The 15,279-nt window shown below is 42.5% G+C and overlaps 1 protein-coding gene across 2 annotated transcripts in view; it reads left to right on the plus strand.

Moving 5' to 3' along the window:
- Positions 1-15,279, plus strand: part of DNER (delta/notch like EGF repeat containing) — a 267,056-nt gene that overhangs the window by 15,419 nt on the left and 236,358 nt on the right. Inside the window, exon 1 of one of the 2 annotated variants that reach the window (XM_074963861.1) lies at positions 11,981-12,132. The exons of the other annotated variant lie outside the window; for it this stretch is intronic. Within the exon in view, the coding sequence (XP_074819962.1) occupies positions 12,043-12,132 (90 nt within the window). The 5' untranslated portion in view covers positions 11,981-12,042. Of the gene's footprint in view, positions 1-11,980; positions 12,133-15,279 lie in introns of those variants that run through there. 2 annotated transcript variants of the gene reach the window in all.

Below are 15,279 nucleotides of genomic sequence, written 5' to 3' on the forward strand. Positions count from 1 at the left end.
AACCCCATGCATGCAAAGCCATCAATAATCTCCTGAGTATTACCAAGCTTTATAACTTGGTGCAACAGTACCATTTCCATGGCATTGCAGATCTTCATAACAATGGCCCCAAAAGTCAGTTTCTCCACAGTGAATTGTTTGGACCAGTAGCATTTAGGGGTGGCCAGCTTTCTAGACAACAGTGATGATGTGCATCTATGGGAGCCTGGGGCACCTCATATTAGTAGGTTGTTGCTGCAGCTCTGTAGTTAGTTTAGCACATATCTAAAAAAAAAAAAAAATTGCTTTCTCTATCCTGAAATTCTCTTGACACTGTTGGTTGTCCTAGGTGTTCAGAATGATCCTTTTCCACCTCTTCCACGCTGGTTTCCCGAGACCAGAAATGGCACTGCACAGTTTAAAGCTGTTCCAGAAACTGTTCTTATACTATCAGTTGTTCTGTGTCTGTCTTCTCATCTTCCCTCCACTGCTGAAGCTCCTGCAGCCGCAGAAGGAGCTGCTGCTGCTGCCACATCATCTGCTCGGTGGTGCAGTGGATGGAATCCAAAGCCAAGTTCATCTGGCTATAGGTGCTGAAATACAGCCCCAGCAGCCTCTGCATATTCAAGGTTGCTAGCATAGCTACAGAGCACTGTTGGGTCGATGCTGGCCAACAGCAATTGAAAATAATGTTAGTCCACCCAGAAAGGAAGTATGGGTTGGAGACAGCAGAGACGTGGGACGACTTAAAAAAAAATTTGAACCTGCCTGGTGTTTGCCGTGCATAGTGAGAAAAATTCCAGAATGTGCACTGCTTGGCAGCAAAGCAAAGGACCATGGGATGTCTTCCAAGAACTAGTACACAGCAAGCTGCTGCTGTGTTTGCATGCTGTGCAAATTGAAAGATCGCACAGGCATCTTAATGCAGCTTGAGTATTGTATGTTACCTTACGTGCATCAAACAGATATGGATTACCCCCCGACCAGACAAGCTCTTTGTTAAAAATAATGGAAATGGACAAATGACCTTTATTTAGGCTTTTTTTGATGGCCTTAAAACGTGCTATTTCCTAATCTTGCTGGTTCCGGGATGTAACTTTAAAGCAGTATATAGATGCAACTAGTCTAGTTACTTGTTTAATAAGTCATCTCATTATCTAGGATACTGAAGTTTTATTTTTTCTATGTTACGTTTGGAAATCAGTAGTGTTTTCTTAACCATTTAAAATCATTAGGCCTTACGATTCTTTGGATGCTTTGTTTAATACTGAATTTTTCCTTTATTTGTTTTCTTTATGTCAATAAACATTTTAAACTTCCTATAACCTGCATTTTCACAACATATACCTATAAAATAACTATATGGATAGATGCAACTGTGGAATAAAGCAGCACTTCAACAATTAAGTAATCTAGCAATTCATTCAGTTGGCAAGGTAGACAAAGGCCAGTAGCCTTCTGATTAATTTAGTTTTATAACATTCTTTTCCACTGGAAGTACACATAATAGCTCAGTAATCAATTTTTTTTTAGAGTTTTATAGTGATGATATGTTTATGAATAAGATCAATAAGAGTGAATTAGATAAGACCAAGAGGATTGACTTGGACTGTGAAAATAGGGTGATTTTGAGTTATGGCTTCCAGTGATTTCAGAGACTTTGCTGTAAATATCTGATGTATTGGTCACTAGAGGAACCAAATTGCTATTTTGATTGAGAAGATTGTCAAGCAATTTCAGGAACAAGGCAAGGAGAAACAGAAGGCATGTTCTGTACCTGGAGGCTTTCCTTTATAGTAACAACCCATCTTTTCCGTGTAGATTACTACTTCTAGGTCCTTTCTACTGGAAAATTCAGAAGAGCCTAATAAAGATGAAATTCAGAGCTGACAAATGCAAATTGGAAGGAATAATTTGGACCACGTTTGCATAGTCTTATGAATTGTATGGACTCTGGAAAAAGATTTCACGTGTCGTTGTACGGCTTGTTGAAAACATCTCACTATGCAGTGGTGCTCAAAAAAACCCAAATGATATTATGAATTATAAATAGAACAGAAAGTATTTAAAATATAACACCATTGTATGAATCGATGCATACTGTCCCCTGAAATTCACTTTTGGTCACCTTCCCTTAAAACGAGTCCAGAGATGGGCGGCAGAAACGGTTGGAGGCTTGTAAGGGATTCCATATAAGGAGAGACTGGAAGGAATGAACAGTCTAGTTTAGAGAGGAGATGAATAAGAGGGTACCTAATAAAGGTGCAAAATAATGAAAGGTAACAAGAAGGCAAATCAAATGTTTTTATTTACCCACTCATAATACAAGGACAATGAAATTGTAAGATGATCAATGGAAAACTGAAAAGGAAATATTTTTTCTTTTAACTTAATGTATAATCAACTTGTGGAATTCACTCCCACAAGAGGTTACTGAGTCAAAAAGGTTAGCAGGATTCAAGGAAGAACTAGACTTTAATATGGATAATGGGAACATTTGTAGTTTCATTAAATAGGACAGTTTGAAGGAAGAAGAAAAAAAGAGAGAGTGATAACTACATGCTTTAGGACATAATTCACTTGACAGGCCTAGGGAAAATATTGGTGTATTGGCAAGTTTTCCCATAATTGTCTGCTACAAGGTTTCTTGCACCTGCTTCTAAAATATCTGGCAGTGCGTCCTGTCAGAGACAGGACAGTGAAGTATTTGGAACACTGGTGTGATCCATTATGACAATTTTAATGTTCCTCATTTCTCTCATAATTTAGATAATCCAAATGCATATTCTGTACACATTTTTAGAAGACCTAGTTTTAAGACATGAAGTTCTAATTGTTTGATTTAAATTGAGAAAATCTGTAAAACTGTCTGCAGATTGCTCCTGTTATTGTTTAAACGTGTTGCCACTATGCAGTGAGATGTTCTAATAACTCATATCAATATCATGCTCAGCTCAGGAAAACTAGTAAGGAAATTTTACCAAAATGCTATTTGGTGAATATAAAATTTGGTATTTTATTTTTCTTCATTGTTGATAGCCCTATATTACCAGTATTTTGGTAAAGGATCCCATACATTCTTTGGCAGATCTGTCAGACTTTTAAAATGTATTAATTATCTACATATCAACATGCATGTATCAACATGCATTGATCTTGAAACCTATTTTTAGGCATGGCCTAGATGAATACTACTGCTAAAAAAGAAGTAAAGTTGACTGGCAGGAACTGTAGACACTCCTGGTTCCTAGCTCTTTGCTGTGCCCCATAGTACACACGAGAACCTTATGACTGGAGGAAAGTTTTGTTTTCTGGTATTTATTGTCATGGTATGACATCAGGACAATGTTACAACATAGGGGCCTGATTCTGCAAACCTTGCGACTAGTTATGTGAGATTTATTCATAAGTAGTAAGAATTGTCTGGATCAGGTCCTTGATCTTGCATTGTTAATGATATAGCATGGTGTATGATGACTGCATATGTGATAGTTGCAGAAAATAGTGCTGAGTCTTCTGTTTTGGGAAATTAATATGTTTAATTTAAGTAAGGACAGATTTAGATTTAATTTACTTGACAATAATTGGACTTAAAAATTTGGCTGATTATGATCTCTTAAAGGTTCTAAAAAGGTAAAAAAAATTTGGTGGGGGAAATGATTAGGTGTTTCAGCACATACTAAAGAATTTGAAAGGTCAAACGGTGTCTTCTCTTTTGTCTTATGGGCGTTTCAGAACCCAGTTCTGATGTTTCTGACAGAAGAAGCTCAAATTAAATGAGGTCATTCTTGCATTGCATTACTTTTTGTGAACAAGGAGAATCCGACGTGGGTTATTTCAGTAATCATTTGCACACAGGTCATCTTGAGTTTTCATATAGTACCCATAATGCAGGAGTGCTTATTATAAGAGATAAAGCACTTCTATGGAGTGAATCAGAGGCTCAGGATCCATTGTAAAACTTGTCTCTGGTTTATTTGAGTAGCTTGCATGCAGCTTAAAACCCCCCAACCCTGAACTGCTTTTGCAGACAACTAGGAAGAAAGGGCAAATAATTATCGATTAAGGTGATGCAACCCAATTATAAATTTCTGATCATAAATTGGGTGATAGATTAATTTTCTTGAAATTAATAGGGATGGCACAAAAAGTAGCATTATGGTAGAGACGTTTTCTAGGGTGAAGTCGTCATTAGTTATAAGTAGGACCCATTATATTATTGTTTGCATAGCAGTATCACCTAGGAACTCCAGTGGACCAAGATGCTGTTATAGCTAATTTAAAAGTTTATAATGCATTTGATCTTTGAATGTAGCATATTAGTCAGTGAGTGAATAATTTGACTGCATTTTATGTTTAGAAAAGGTAATCCATTTGAAGAACATACTGGGAATGACAGCTATGGTGATAAATCTTCTGTGTCAGGGGTCAAGCAGCAGACACAAGTGCAGTCTGTCTTAAGGCTTGTCTACATGGGGACACTCAGGAACGTTAAAGCAAATCAGCTGAAGATGTGAAGTTAATGCACATAAGGTACATTAACCCCCTATGTGGATGCTTTCACTCAGCAGTTAAGTGGCCTTAGTTCTCTTGTCTCCTATAAACAAGCCTTAGTCTATTTCTCCATGGTTTGTGTGTGCCATCCATTTTGTGATCAGCACACTACAAGGAAGTCTAAAGAGAAAAGTTACTAGGGTTGCCAGCCCTTCCAGATTGGCTGGGAGACTCCCAGAATCGACCTTGATCTCCTGGTGGCTATTGAAAGCAATCCGAGAGATTTTAATAGTCCGCTAAAAGTCCAGTTGGTGGTGCAGTGGGGCTAAGGCAGGCTCCCTATCTGTCCTGGCTTCACGCAGCTCCCGGAAGTGACTGGCACGTCTGTCTGGCTCTAGGTGCAGGGTGGCCGGGGGGGGTCTGTGCGCTGCCAACACCCCAAGCGCTGATTCTGCAGCTCCCATTAGCCGGGAACCTCACCCAAACTCCCTCCCAGAGCCTGCACCCCCCCGCACTCAACTCCCTGTCCTAGGCTAAGCCCGGAGCTCCCTCCCACACTCCGAACCCCTTGGCCCCAGTCCAGAGCTTGCACCTCCTGCCTCAGCCCGGTGTAAGTGAGTGAGGCTGGGGGAAAGCGAGCGATGGAGGGAAGGGTGAGCAGGGGGCGGGGCCTAGGATAAGGCATGGGGTAGGGGGCGGGGCAGGGTTTGTGTGATTAGACAGTTAGCAACCCTAGAAGTTACTTTTTAGTTTCTTGTGTAATTATTTGAGATTTAACATTGGAACAGCCTAAAAGTAATTGTGAAATTGATCTTCTCAGACTACTTCAGCAACTTGGAACATCATTTAAATATTTGTATAATAGAAAAAGAAGCATTTAATCAGTTTTGTGTTTTTGTTTTTTTTTGGTATTGTTCAAGGGAGTTTAAGTGGAGATGATGCATTGGACTTTGAAAAGCCATGGGGAAAAACACCATTGAAACATTCTCTCAACGACCTTTGCAGTGTTGCCAGGGGCTGAATTAGCATGACTAACAACCACTTTTTCAACATTGGTAGGAAAATGTGAATTTAGTGTATTTTTAAATTACAAAATTAAGTAAGATTTTAAATTCAGTATATTTTTTAAACTTTTTGCATGTTGTCCTTACAGCTGGAACAACGTTTCTCTTCCACTATGCCAATGTCTTCACTGCCCTTCAAATCTCTCCTTAAAACCCTCTTATTTCAGCTGATTTTCAACCACTTGCTTCCATTCCAGTATTTTCTTCTTCTCCTCCTTTGTCCTCCCTTATTGGCTCAATTTGGAAAACAAAAATGTTATTTACAAACTTCATGCCTTAGGTTACAATTATGTCATGGAGGTTGTGGAAGTCACGGAATCAGTGACTTCCAGCGACCTCCATGGCATTGGAGGCCCCTGCAGCTGACCAGCCGTGGTGTAGTATGAAAAACTGCACTCTGGCTGAATTTGCTACTTATGGTGTACTGAGCATGCTCACATGAACTGAGCGTGCTTGGTAACATCTGCTGAAGCCAGCAGTGGGGGACTCCAGCAGCAGCTCAGGCTCTGCGGGCAACAGCTGCAGGCGGTGGGACCCCCCATTGACAGGGCACCGGTGGTGACTCCTGAGCTGCCCAGCTGCTGCCACTGGCAGGAGCCCCCCCGCAGCGGCTCAGCTGTTGTGAGCAGCTGGGTCCCCCCAGCAGCTCCCAGCCACTGGCGATGGTGGCAGGGGGACCACGGAGCTGCTGAGTGGCCATCAGTGGGAGGGCCCCCCACAGCTCCCCAGCTGCTGACAGGGACCCCGCCCCCGCAGCTGCTCAGCTGCCAGCCTGAGAGGGACCCCAGAGCTGCTCAGCGGGCAAGGGCCCCCCCTTCAGCTCCCCAGTTGCTCCCATTGGCAGGGACACCCCACAGCTCCCGTGCCGCCGCAGGGAATGGGGGGACCCCCCCAGCTCCAGCCCCACAGGGCGGTAGGGAGACCCCCCCCAGTTCCCAGCCACTGGGCAATCGAGATGCTGAAGCTCCCAACGGTTGCAGGTTGGGGAGCAGGGTTCTGGACCCTCCTTCCTCCCCATTTTGTCAGGGTTGTTTTTAGTATAAGTCAGTGACAGGTCACGGCTTCTGTAATTTTTTTGTTATTGCCTGTGACTTGTGTGATGGCTTGGACCCCCCTTCCGCCAGTTCCACCAGCCTGGGATCCCTCACACTGTTCCGCTGTGTCAGGCCCTCAAGCCTTCTCCAGCACACACACAGGTAGGGACACACCCAGCTGCAAATGGACACAGACACACTGAGATCAGCTTTGTGTGGGAAGACTCAGCTCGGGGATTGCCCAGCACTCAAGTGCACACCACTTTTGGGATGCAAACCGAAAATTATATTGTCTTGCGCTGTATAAAGATCTACATAGCGTAAGTTCATATACTTGCTCCGTCCCTCAAAGTGGAGGAAGATATGCACAGCTCTTTGCCCCCTCCCAGTTATGAATTGCACAAACTGGGTTTTAGAAAACAAAACAAGTTTATTAACTACAAAAGATGAATTTTAAGTGATTATAAGGGACAGCAAACAGAACAAAGCAGATTACTGAGCAATTAAAACAAAACATGCAAACTAAGCTTAATACACTAAGGAATACTGGCTACAAATAATAACTTCTCACTCTAAATGTTGTTTCAAGCAGGTTGCAGAGTTTCTTGAAGGTAAACTGCTCTTCTTACAGCTTAAATCTTCAGGGATTCCTTTTACAGGCTGATTTGTCTCACCTGGGCTCACTCCCGACCTCTCCCAGCTTAGTTTCTTTGTTTCTTCAGGTGCTTTCAGCAGTTTTCCTTCTTGGGCGAGGAGGCAGTCAAGAAGAGCCTCGATTAATTCACTTCCCAGCCTTAAATAGGATTTACATATGGCGGGAACCTTTTGTTTCCCAGTCTGACCCCCACCCCGTCTTTTAATGAAAAAACATTGGAAGCCCAAGGTGGGGGCCTAGTACCAGGTGACACGATCACATGATCCTGCAGCATCAAAGCAGCAACTAAGGAAGCTTCTTAGGAAGGTGGAAGATTAGTATCTTCAAAGTCTTCTTATTCTTCCTTGTGACCCGTTCAGGCTGATTGCCTACTGTCTGGTGGGTGTTCCCCAGATGCAAACACTTTTTTGTAATTGATACAGATCTTATATTCCTAACTTCAGATATAGCAATGATACATGCATACAAATAGGATAATTATATTCAGTAAATCATAACCTTTCCAGTGATACCTCACATGACCCTCTTGCATAAAATACATCTCAGTTATGCCATATTCATATCATAAGCATATTTCTATGAAGAATATGGGGCATAATGTGACAACCTGTCTGTGACTTTTACTAAAAATATCCATGACAAAATCGTAGCCTTATTCATGCACAATATAGTATCAGTCAGATTAGGAGAGTCTCTAAAGATGATAATGCTAACCCCAGAGGAAAGAAAAAGGATATAAAAAGAAAAAGATAGAAAAAGACCATAACTAGGGTGCAGATTACTGAAATTTGGGATAAGTGGCTTTAATTGAATAGTAACATGGCAGTTTAATTGTTTTCGACATCATGGAATGAGGGGGATAAAGGGATCTATGGAAAAATATATTGCAGATTTAAAACATTTCTATAAAACAATGAAATAGAGGCAGGCGCTGGAGGAAAGGACAAAAGTTAAACTTTGATGCATGTGTAATAGATACCCTTTAGCACAGTGATTCCCAACCAGGGGTACGCGTACCCCTAGGGGTACGCAGAGGTTTTCCAGAGATAGATCAACTCATCTAGATATTTGCCTAGTTTTACAACAGGCTACATAAAAAGCACTAGCAAAGTCAGTACAAACTAAAATGTCATACAACTTGTTTATATTGCTCTATATGCTATACACTGAACTGTAAATACAATATATATATTCCAATTGATTTATTTTATAATAAATCCAGTCAGCATGGATTCACCAAGGGCAAGTCATACCTGACTAATCTAATTGCCTTCTATGATGAGATAACTGGCTCAGTGGATGAGGGGAAAGCAGTGGACTTGTTATTCCTTGACTTTAGCAAAGCTTTTGACACAGTCTCCCACAGTATTCTTGCCAACAAGTTAAAGTAGTATGGGCTGGATGAATGGACTATAAGGTGGATGGAAAGCTGGCTAGATTTGTCGGGCTCAATGGGTAGTGGTCAATGGCTCCATGTCTAGTTGGCAGCCGGTATCAAGTGGAGTGCCCCAAGGGTCGGTCCTCAGGCCGGTTTTGTTCAATATCTTCATTAATGATCTGGAGGATGGCGTGGATTGCACCCTTAGCAAGTTTGCAGATGACACTAAACTGGGAGGAGAGGTAGATACACTGGAGGGTATGGATAGGATACAGAGGGACCTAGACAAATTAGAGGATTGGGCCAAAAGAAATCTGATGAGGTTCAACAAGGAGAAGTGCAGAGTCCTGCACTTAGGACAGAAGAATCCCAAGCACTGCTACAGACTAGAGACCGTCTGGCTAAGCAGCAGTTCTGCAGAAAAGGACCTAGGGGTGACAGTGGACGAGAAGCTGGATATGAGTCAACAGTGTGCCCTTGTTGCCAAGAAGGCCAATGGCATTTTGGGCTGTATAAATAGGGGCATTGCCAGCAGATTGAGGGACGTGATCGTTCCCTTTTGTTAGACATTGGTGAGGCCTCATCTGGAGTACTGTGTCCAGGTTTGGCCCCACACTACAAGAAGGATGTGGAAAAATTGGAAAGAGTCCAGTGGAGGGCAACAAAAATGATTAGGGGACTGGAACACATGACTTATGAGGAGAAGCTGAGGGAACTGGGATTGTTTAGTCTGCGGAAGAGAAGAATGAGGGGGGATTTGTTAGCTGCTTTCAACTACCTGAAAGGGGGTTCCAAAGAGGATGGATCTAGACTGTTCTCAGTGGTAGCAGAACGAGGAGTAATGGTCTCAAGTTGCAGTGGGGGAGGTTTAGGTTGGATGTTAGGAAAAACTTTTTCACTAGGAGGGTGGTGAAGCACTGGAATGGGTTACCTAGGGAGGTGGTGGAATCTCCTTCCTTAGAAGTTTTTAAAGTCAGGCTTGACAAAGCCCTGGCTGGGATGATTTAGTTGGGGATTGGTCCTGCTTTGAGCAGGGGGTTGGACTAGATGACCTCCTGAGGTCCCTTCCAACCCTGATATTCTATGGTTCTATAATAATATAGTAAAAATGAGAAAGTAAGTAATTTTTCAGTAATAGTGTGCTGTGACACTTTTGTATTTTTATGTCCAATTTTGTAAGCGTGGTAGTTCTTAAGTGAGGTGAAACTTGTGGGTATTCAAGACAAATCAGACTCCTGAAAGGGGTACAGTAGCCTGGAAAGGTTGAGAGCCACTGCTCTAACATCTGCTATCGATATCCATGCCAGAATGAGGAAATTGATAAATTCCTGCTCAGTTGCAAAGCACAAATGGCAAAGTTCCAGGACTATGTAATTTGGGGGAGAGGGGCATTAATTTGATGTACAAAATATATTTCCAGCAGGGACTGAGTGTGCTGCTGCTGCTAACTTGGGAACGAAGAACTAAACTTGATTCCTAGACTCTGATTGCCACTTACAACATCCTGCCACTGGACCATCAGGCTGCCCTTGCTTTTGGGCATATGTCTTACTCTGTGTTTGTAAATCTACTTTTAAGATATTAAATATACTGAAACTGATATAAAAATTACCCTTATTGGGCAACCTTCATTTTAAGAGAGAGCCCCAAGAATCTCAAAATGTATTTGTATAGTTCTGTTACACCTTAATTAGGAGAACATCTATTTAACAACTGATTTCTACAAGTCCCTTAAGTCAGATTTCATTTTAGTTTCAATAATGTGATTTCTGTTGCTCCTGATAATTATTTTCACCTTAGTTGCTTTGAATTTCTTATCAAATTAAGTTCACTTCTAAAAAAAATCTTTCATTTTTGTCTTAAAACAAGTCTCAATTTTTGAAAAACAATATTTTATAGCTTCCAGTTCTCTTTTAAGTGCTATTGTGGAGTCTGATATTTGTTTTGAATAAGTGTTTTCAGTACCAATTGTTCTCATGGTACAAATAAAATTATGGTTGGTTTGTTTTTCCCAAGTATCAGCCCTGCAAACTCATTCAGGGAAGTGAGAGTCAAGCTTCGTTCTTTGTCATATGTATCATCATTAGAAGTAGATTCTGCAGGTCAAATTACCCTTCCCAGTTACACCTATGTAGTCTAAATTATATTCTCAGTTAAATTAGTGCTATCTGTCTATGTCTAGTCGAGTAGCACACATATTTAATTGTCTTCCATGATTTCACAGGTGTAGACGAGGACAGAATTTGCTCTTGGAGCTGGTTAACAGTATTGGCGATGATGAGTGAGAAGAAAATAGAATCTAGATGACTCTCCCATTGCTGTATTGCCTCTGGATGATATACAGAGCAAAAAGTAGTAAATAGTTATTTTTGCCATTAAACAGCTGAGAGACTAAATAGATACAGGGAGCAAGTGATTAAGAAGTAGTAGAGAAAAATTACATTTTAATGTACGAGAAAGAAAGGTCAAAGTTCCTTAATTCATTTCTTTTGGAACTCTTCTTTGAATTATCTTCCTTTAGGATAAAGTCTGGGCAGAATTAATCAAGTTGATAGGACATCAGTATAATCATAAAGGACTTATTTTCCAGGAATGCTTACAGTATAGGATAATTTTAATAGATTCACTTATTTTAGGCTAGTAAAAGCAAATTGACTATCTGGGTTAGTGGTGACTTTCCAACTGTAACAGAGTGATAGGGTGTCTTCTCCCTCTCCTATAGCGAAGATGATTCCCTTATTACAGAACATGATGGAATTAACATTTGTGATATAATTTTGTTTGCATTTGTTCTTGTGGGACAAAATTCTGGGCTCTTTTGCCGTTGAAAGCGATTGTGCGGTAGTAACTAATTATAGCGATGACACCACAACTTGTTAGAAGTGAAATATTATCTACACTACGAAATTAGGTTGAATTTATAGAAGTCGATTTTTAGGAAGTGATTTTATACAGTTGATTGTGTGTGTCCCTACTAAGCGCATTAAGTCAGTGGAGTATGTCCGCAGTACTGTGGCTAGCATCGACTTTTGGAGCGTTGCACTATGGGTAGCTATCTCACAGTTCCCGCAGTCTCCACTGCCCATTGGAATTCTGGGTTGAGCTCTCAATGCCTGATGGGGCAAAAACATTATCACAGGTGGTTTTGGGTACATGTCATCAGTCGTCCCTCCCTCTGTGAAAGCAATGGCAGACAATCGTTTCGCTCCTTTTTTCCATACAGACATCATACTGCTGTCAGCAGACGGTGCAGTAGGACTGCTAACTCTTGTCGTCGTCATCCACCACTTCTGCTGCAACTCTGCTCTCCTGGTGTCATGAATCCACCTTGTAGGTCTTCTCGCCGTTCTGTATAAATATCTATTCTTGTGGCATCCATCGTCATCCACTGCTTCCGCTGCAACTCTGCTCTCCTGCAGACGACATACCACGGCAAGCATGGAGCCCACTCAGCTCACCGCTGCTGCTGTGAGAATTGTAAACACCTTGCACATTATCCTGCAGTATGTGCAGAACCTGCAAAAGCAGGTGAGGAGGCGACGACAGCGTGATCATGATAGTGATGAGGACATGGACACAGACTTCTCTCAAAGCACAGGTCCTGGCATTTTGGACATTATGGTGGTAATGGGGTGGGTTTCTGCTGTGGAACGCTGATTCTGGACCCGGGAAACAAGCACAGACAGGTGGGACTGCATAGTGTTGCGGGTCTGGGATGATTCTTCTGTTGCTCTGGGGTGGAGTGGCTGCGTGCCCATAGCCTTCCCCCCCCCCCGCCCCCATGTTCTTGGGCGTCTGGGTGAGGAGGATATGGAACTTGGGGAGGAGGGCAGGCGGTTATACAGGGGCTGCTGTGGCAGTCTGTGCTCATGCTGCCTTTCCTGCAACTCAGCCAGACGCCTGAGCATGTCAGTTTGCTCCCCCATTAGGCTCAGCACTGCATCCTGCCTTCTCTCATTGCGTTCACTTAATGCTTTCCTGGACTCTGCCATTGTTTGCCTCCATGCATTCTGCTGAGCTCTTTCAGTGCGGGAGGACTGCATGAGCTCTGAGAACATGTTATTGCGAGTGTGGGTTTTTTTGCCTTCTAATCTGCACTAGCCTCTGGGATGGAGATGATGGGGGAGCATAGAAAACATTTGCAGCTGTGGGAGGAAAAAAGGGAGAGTAGTATTTAAAAAGATACATTTTAGAGAAAAAAGGGAAGACTATTTCACCCTGAATCAAGCAATTCATATTACACAGCACATGTGCTTCACCTCCCCCCCCCCACACCGCATGGCTAGTATCAGGGAAGATCTCTCTCAGCCAAACGCAAACAGCTCAGCATGAACGGGCCTCTCCCCAACGTGTGGCAAAGGCTTTTAGAGTACCTCCAGGACAGCTTCATGGAGATGTCCCTGGAGGATTTCCGCTCCATCCCCAGACAAGTTAACAGACTTTTCCAGTAGCTATACTGGCCGCAAATGCATCCCAAGTCTTCAGGGCAAATTAATCATTAAACACACTTGCTTTTAAACCCTGTATTATATTTACAAAGGTACACTCACCAGAGGTGCCTTCCCCGGCTTCATGGTCTGGTAGCCCACCTTGGGAGGGTTCGGAGGGGATTGGCTCCAGGGTGATAAACAGTTCCTGGCTGCCAGGGAGAAGGGATTCTCTGCTTGCCTGCCATGTGCTATCCTCAACCTCCTCATCTTCCTCATCCCTGTTGCGTGAGACTCCCCCCTTCCAGGTGTCCATGGACAGTTGTGGGGTAGTGGTAGGGGCCCCCCCTTAGAATTGCATGCAGCTCATCATAGAAGCAGCATGTATGGGGCTCTGACCCGGAGCGGCCATTTGCATCCTTTTGTTTTTTGGTAGGCTTGCTTCAGCTCCTTAAATTTCACGCGGCACTGCTGTGTGTCCCAGTTGTAGCCTCTGTACATCATGCCCTTGGAGATTTTGGCAAATATATTGGCATTTCGTCTTTTGGAACAGAGTTTTGCCTGCATGGATTCTTCTTTCCATACAGCGGTCAAATCCAGTACCTCCCGTTTGGTCCATGCTGGAGCTCTTTTGCGATTCTGGGACTCCATGGTCACCTGGGCTGATGAGCTCTGCATGGTCACCTGTGCTGATCAGGTCGCCACGCTGGCCAAACAGAAAATGAAATTCAGAAGTTCCCGGGGCTTTTCCTGTGTACCTGGCGCGTGCATCTGAGTTGAGAGTGCTGTCCAGAGTGGTCACAATGGAGCACTCTGGGATAGCTCCTGGAGGCCAATACCGTCAAATTGCGTCCACACTACCTCAAATTTGACCCAGTGAGGTCTATTTTAGCGCTAAACCCCTCGCCGGCGAGGAGTACAGAAATCGATTTTAAGAGCCCTTTAAGTCGACAAAACAAGCTTGGTCGTGTGGACGGGTGTAGGGTTAAATCAACCTAACGCTGCTAAATTCGATCTAAACTCGAAGTCCCAGCTGTGAAGAATTCAGTAAAACTTATTAGGCACAAGACTATTGTTACAAACATAACTATCTTAGTTAACAAAGTCTTAGGTTCATCTTTATTTTGATCAATACTTTATGTAAAAGTAGGGTACTATTGTGAAATATAAGTGTATGAGTGATATTTTTGGGGGGAGAGGGAAGGGAGGGATTCATATTTGTGTCTGTGACTTCCAGATCAAATTTTATGGCTTTGCAGGTAAAATGAAATTTTCTTCTTTTTTCTTAAATGATAGTTCTGTAAATTCTTCATGGAAGTCAAGCTGGGTTCTTTATAACTAGTACATTATTGCCATAATTAAGCTTCGTAGACCAAATTGGGCCCTGAATGATACTTCTGGGACTCCTGGTCTTCAATGGATCTGCACAGGTGTAACTGATTAGAACTTAATAAACAATATTGTTGGTACCTAGAAAGGAGTAGTTAACTCCCACAGTTGTGTTAGCACCGAAGTATTAACAGTTGGGTCAGAGAGTCCAGCCAATAAACGAGCATGGGAGCATAAGGCACTTGAACTACAATTCCCACGAGGCACTGCAACATGATTTTTAATAAAATTATTTTGGTTTTCCATATTTTGCTGAGAAGTCTAAATGTGCAGAAAACTTGGACAAAAACTAATTTTCAGTTGAAAATTTTCTGCAGAAGCCTGTTCAGCTCTAACAAGACTACAAAGTGGTAGAAACTTGCCTTTGTCAGTAAAGTTAAGAGGTAACTCAACAGATATAGGGAATCTGTTTAAGAAGGTGCAGTTTTTTTACATAGTTAGAGTAGAAAATAAGTTTAAAAACAATCCATTGCCAAATCATGTAGCAGTATAACTATCTGAAAATGCAGCTAGAAAAAGAATTATCCAGAGTTATACAACTGTTTCTTCAGATCCTTTGGGATGACTTATGTAGTTCGGATTCACAGGTTTAAAACCATTGGGTCATCTGCAGTCCTCATGTGAGTGCGAGCGCGCACGCGCACACACACACACACACACACACACACACAGGAAGGGACACACCCAGCTGCAAAGGCACACAGACACTGAGGTCAGCTCTGCGTGGGAAGACTCAGCTTGGGGATTGCCCTCACGCCTCCTTTGAGGGTCAAACCCAAAACTATATTGTCGTGTGCTGCATAGCGATCTATATAGCATAAGCTCATGACATCTGTTCCCTCCCTCAATGTGGAGGAAG

This window comes from Natator depressus, chromosome 9, assembly GCF_965152275.1.
Source record: "Natator depressus isolate rNatDep1 chromosome 9, rNatDep2.hap1, whole genome shotgun sequence".
Lineage (NCBI taxonomy): Eukaryota > Metazoa > Chordata > Testudines > Cheloniidae > Natator > Natator depressus.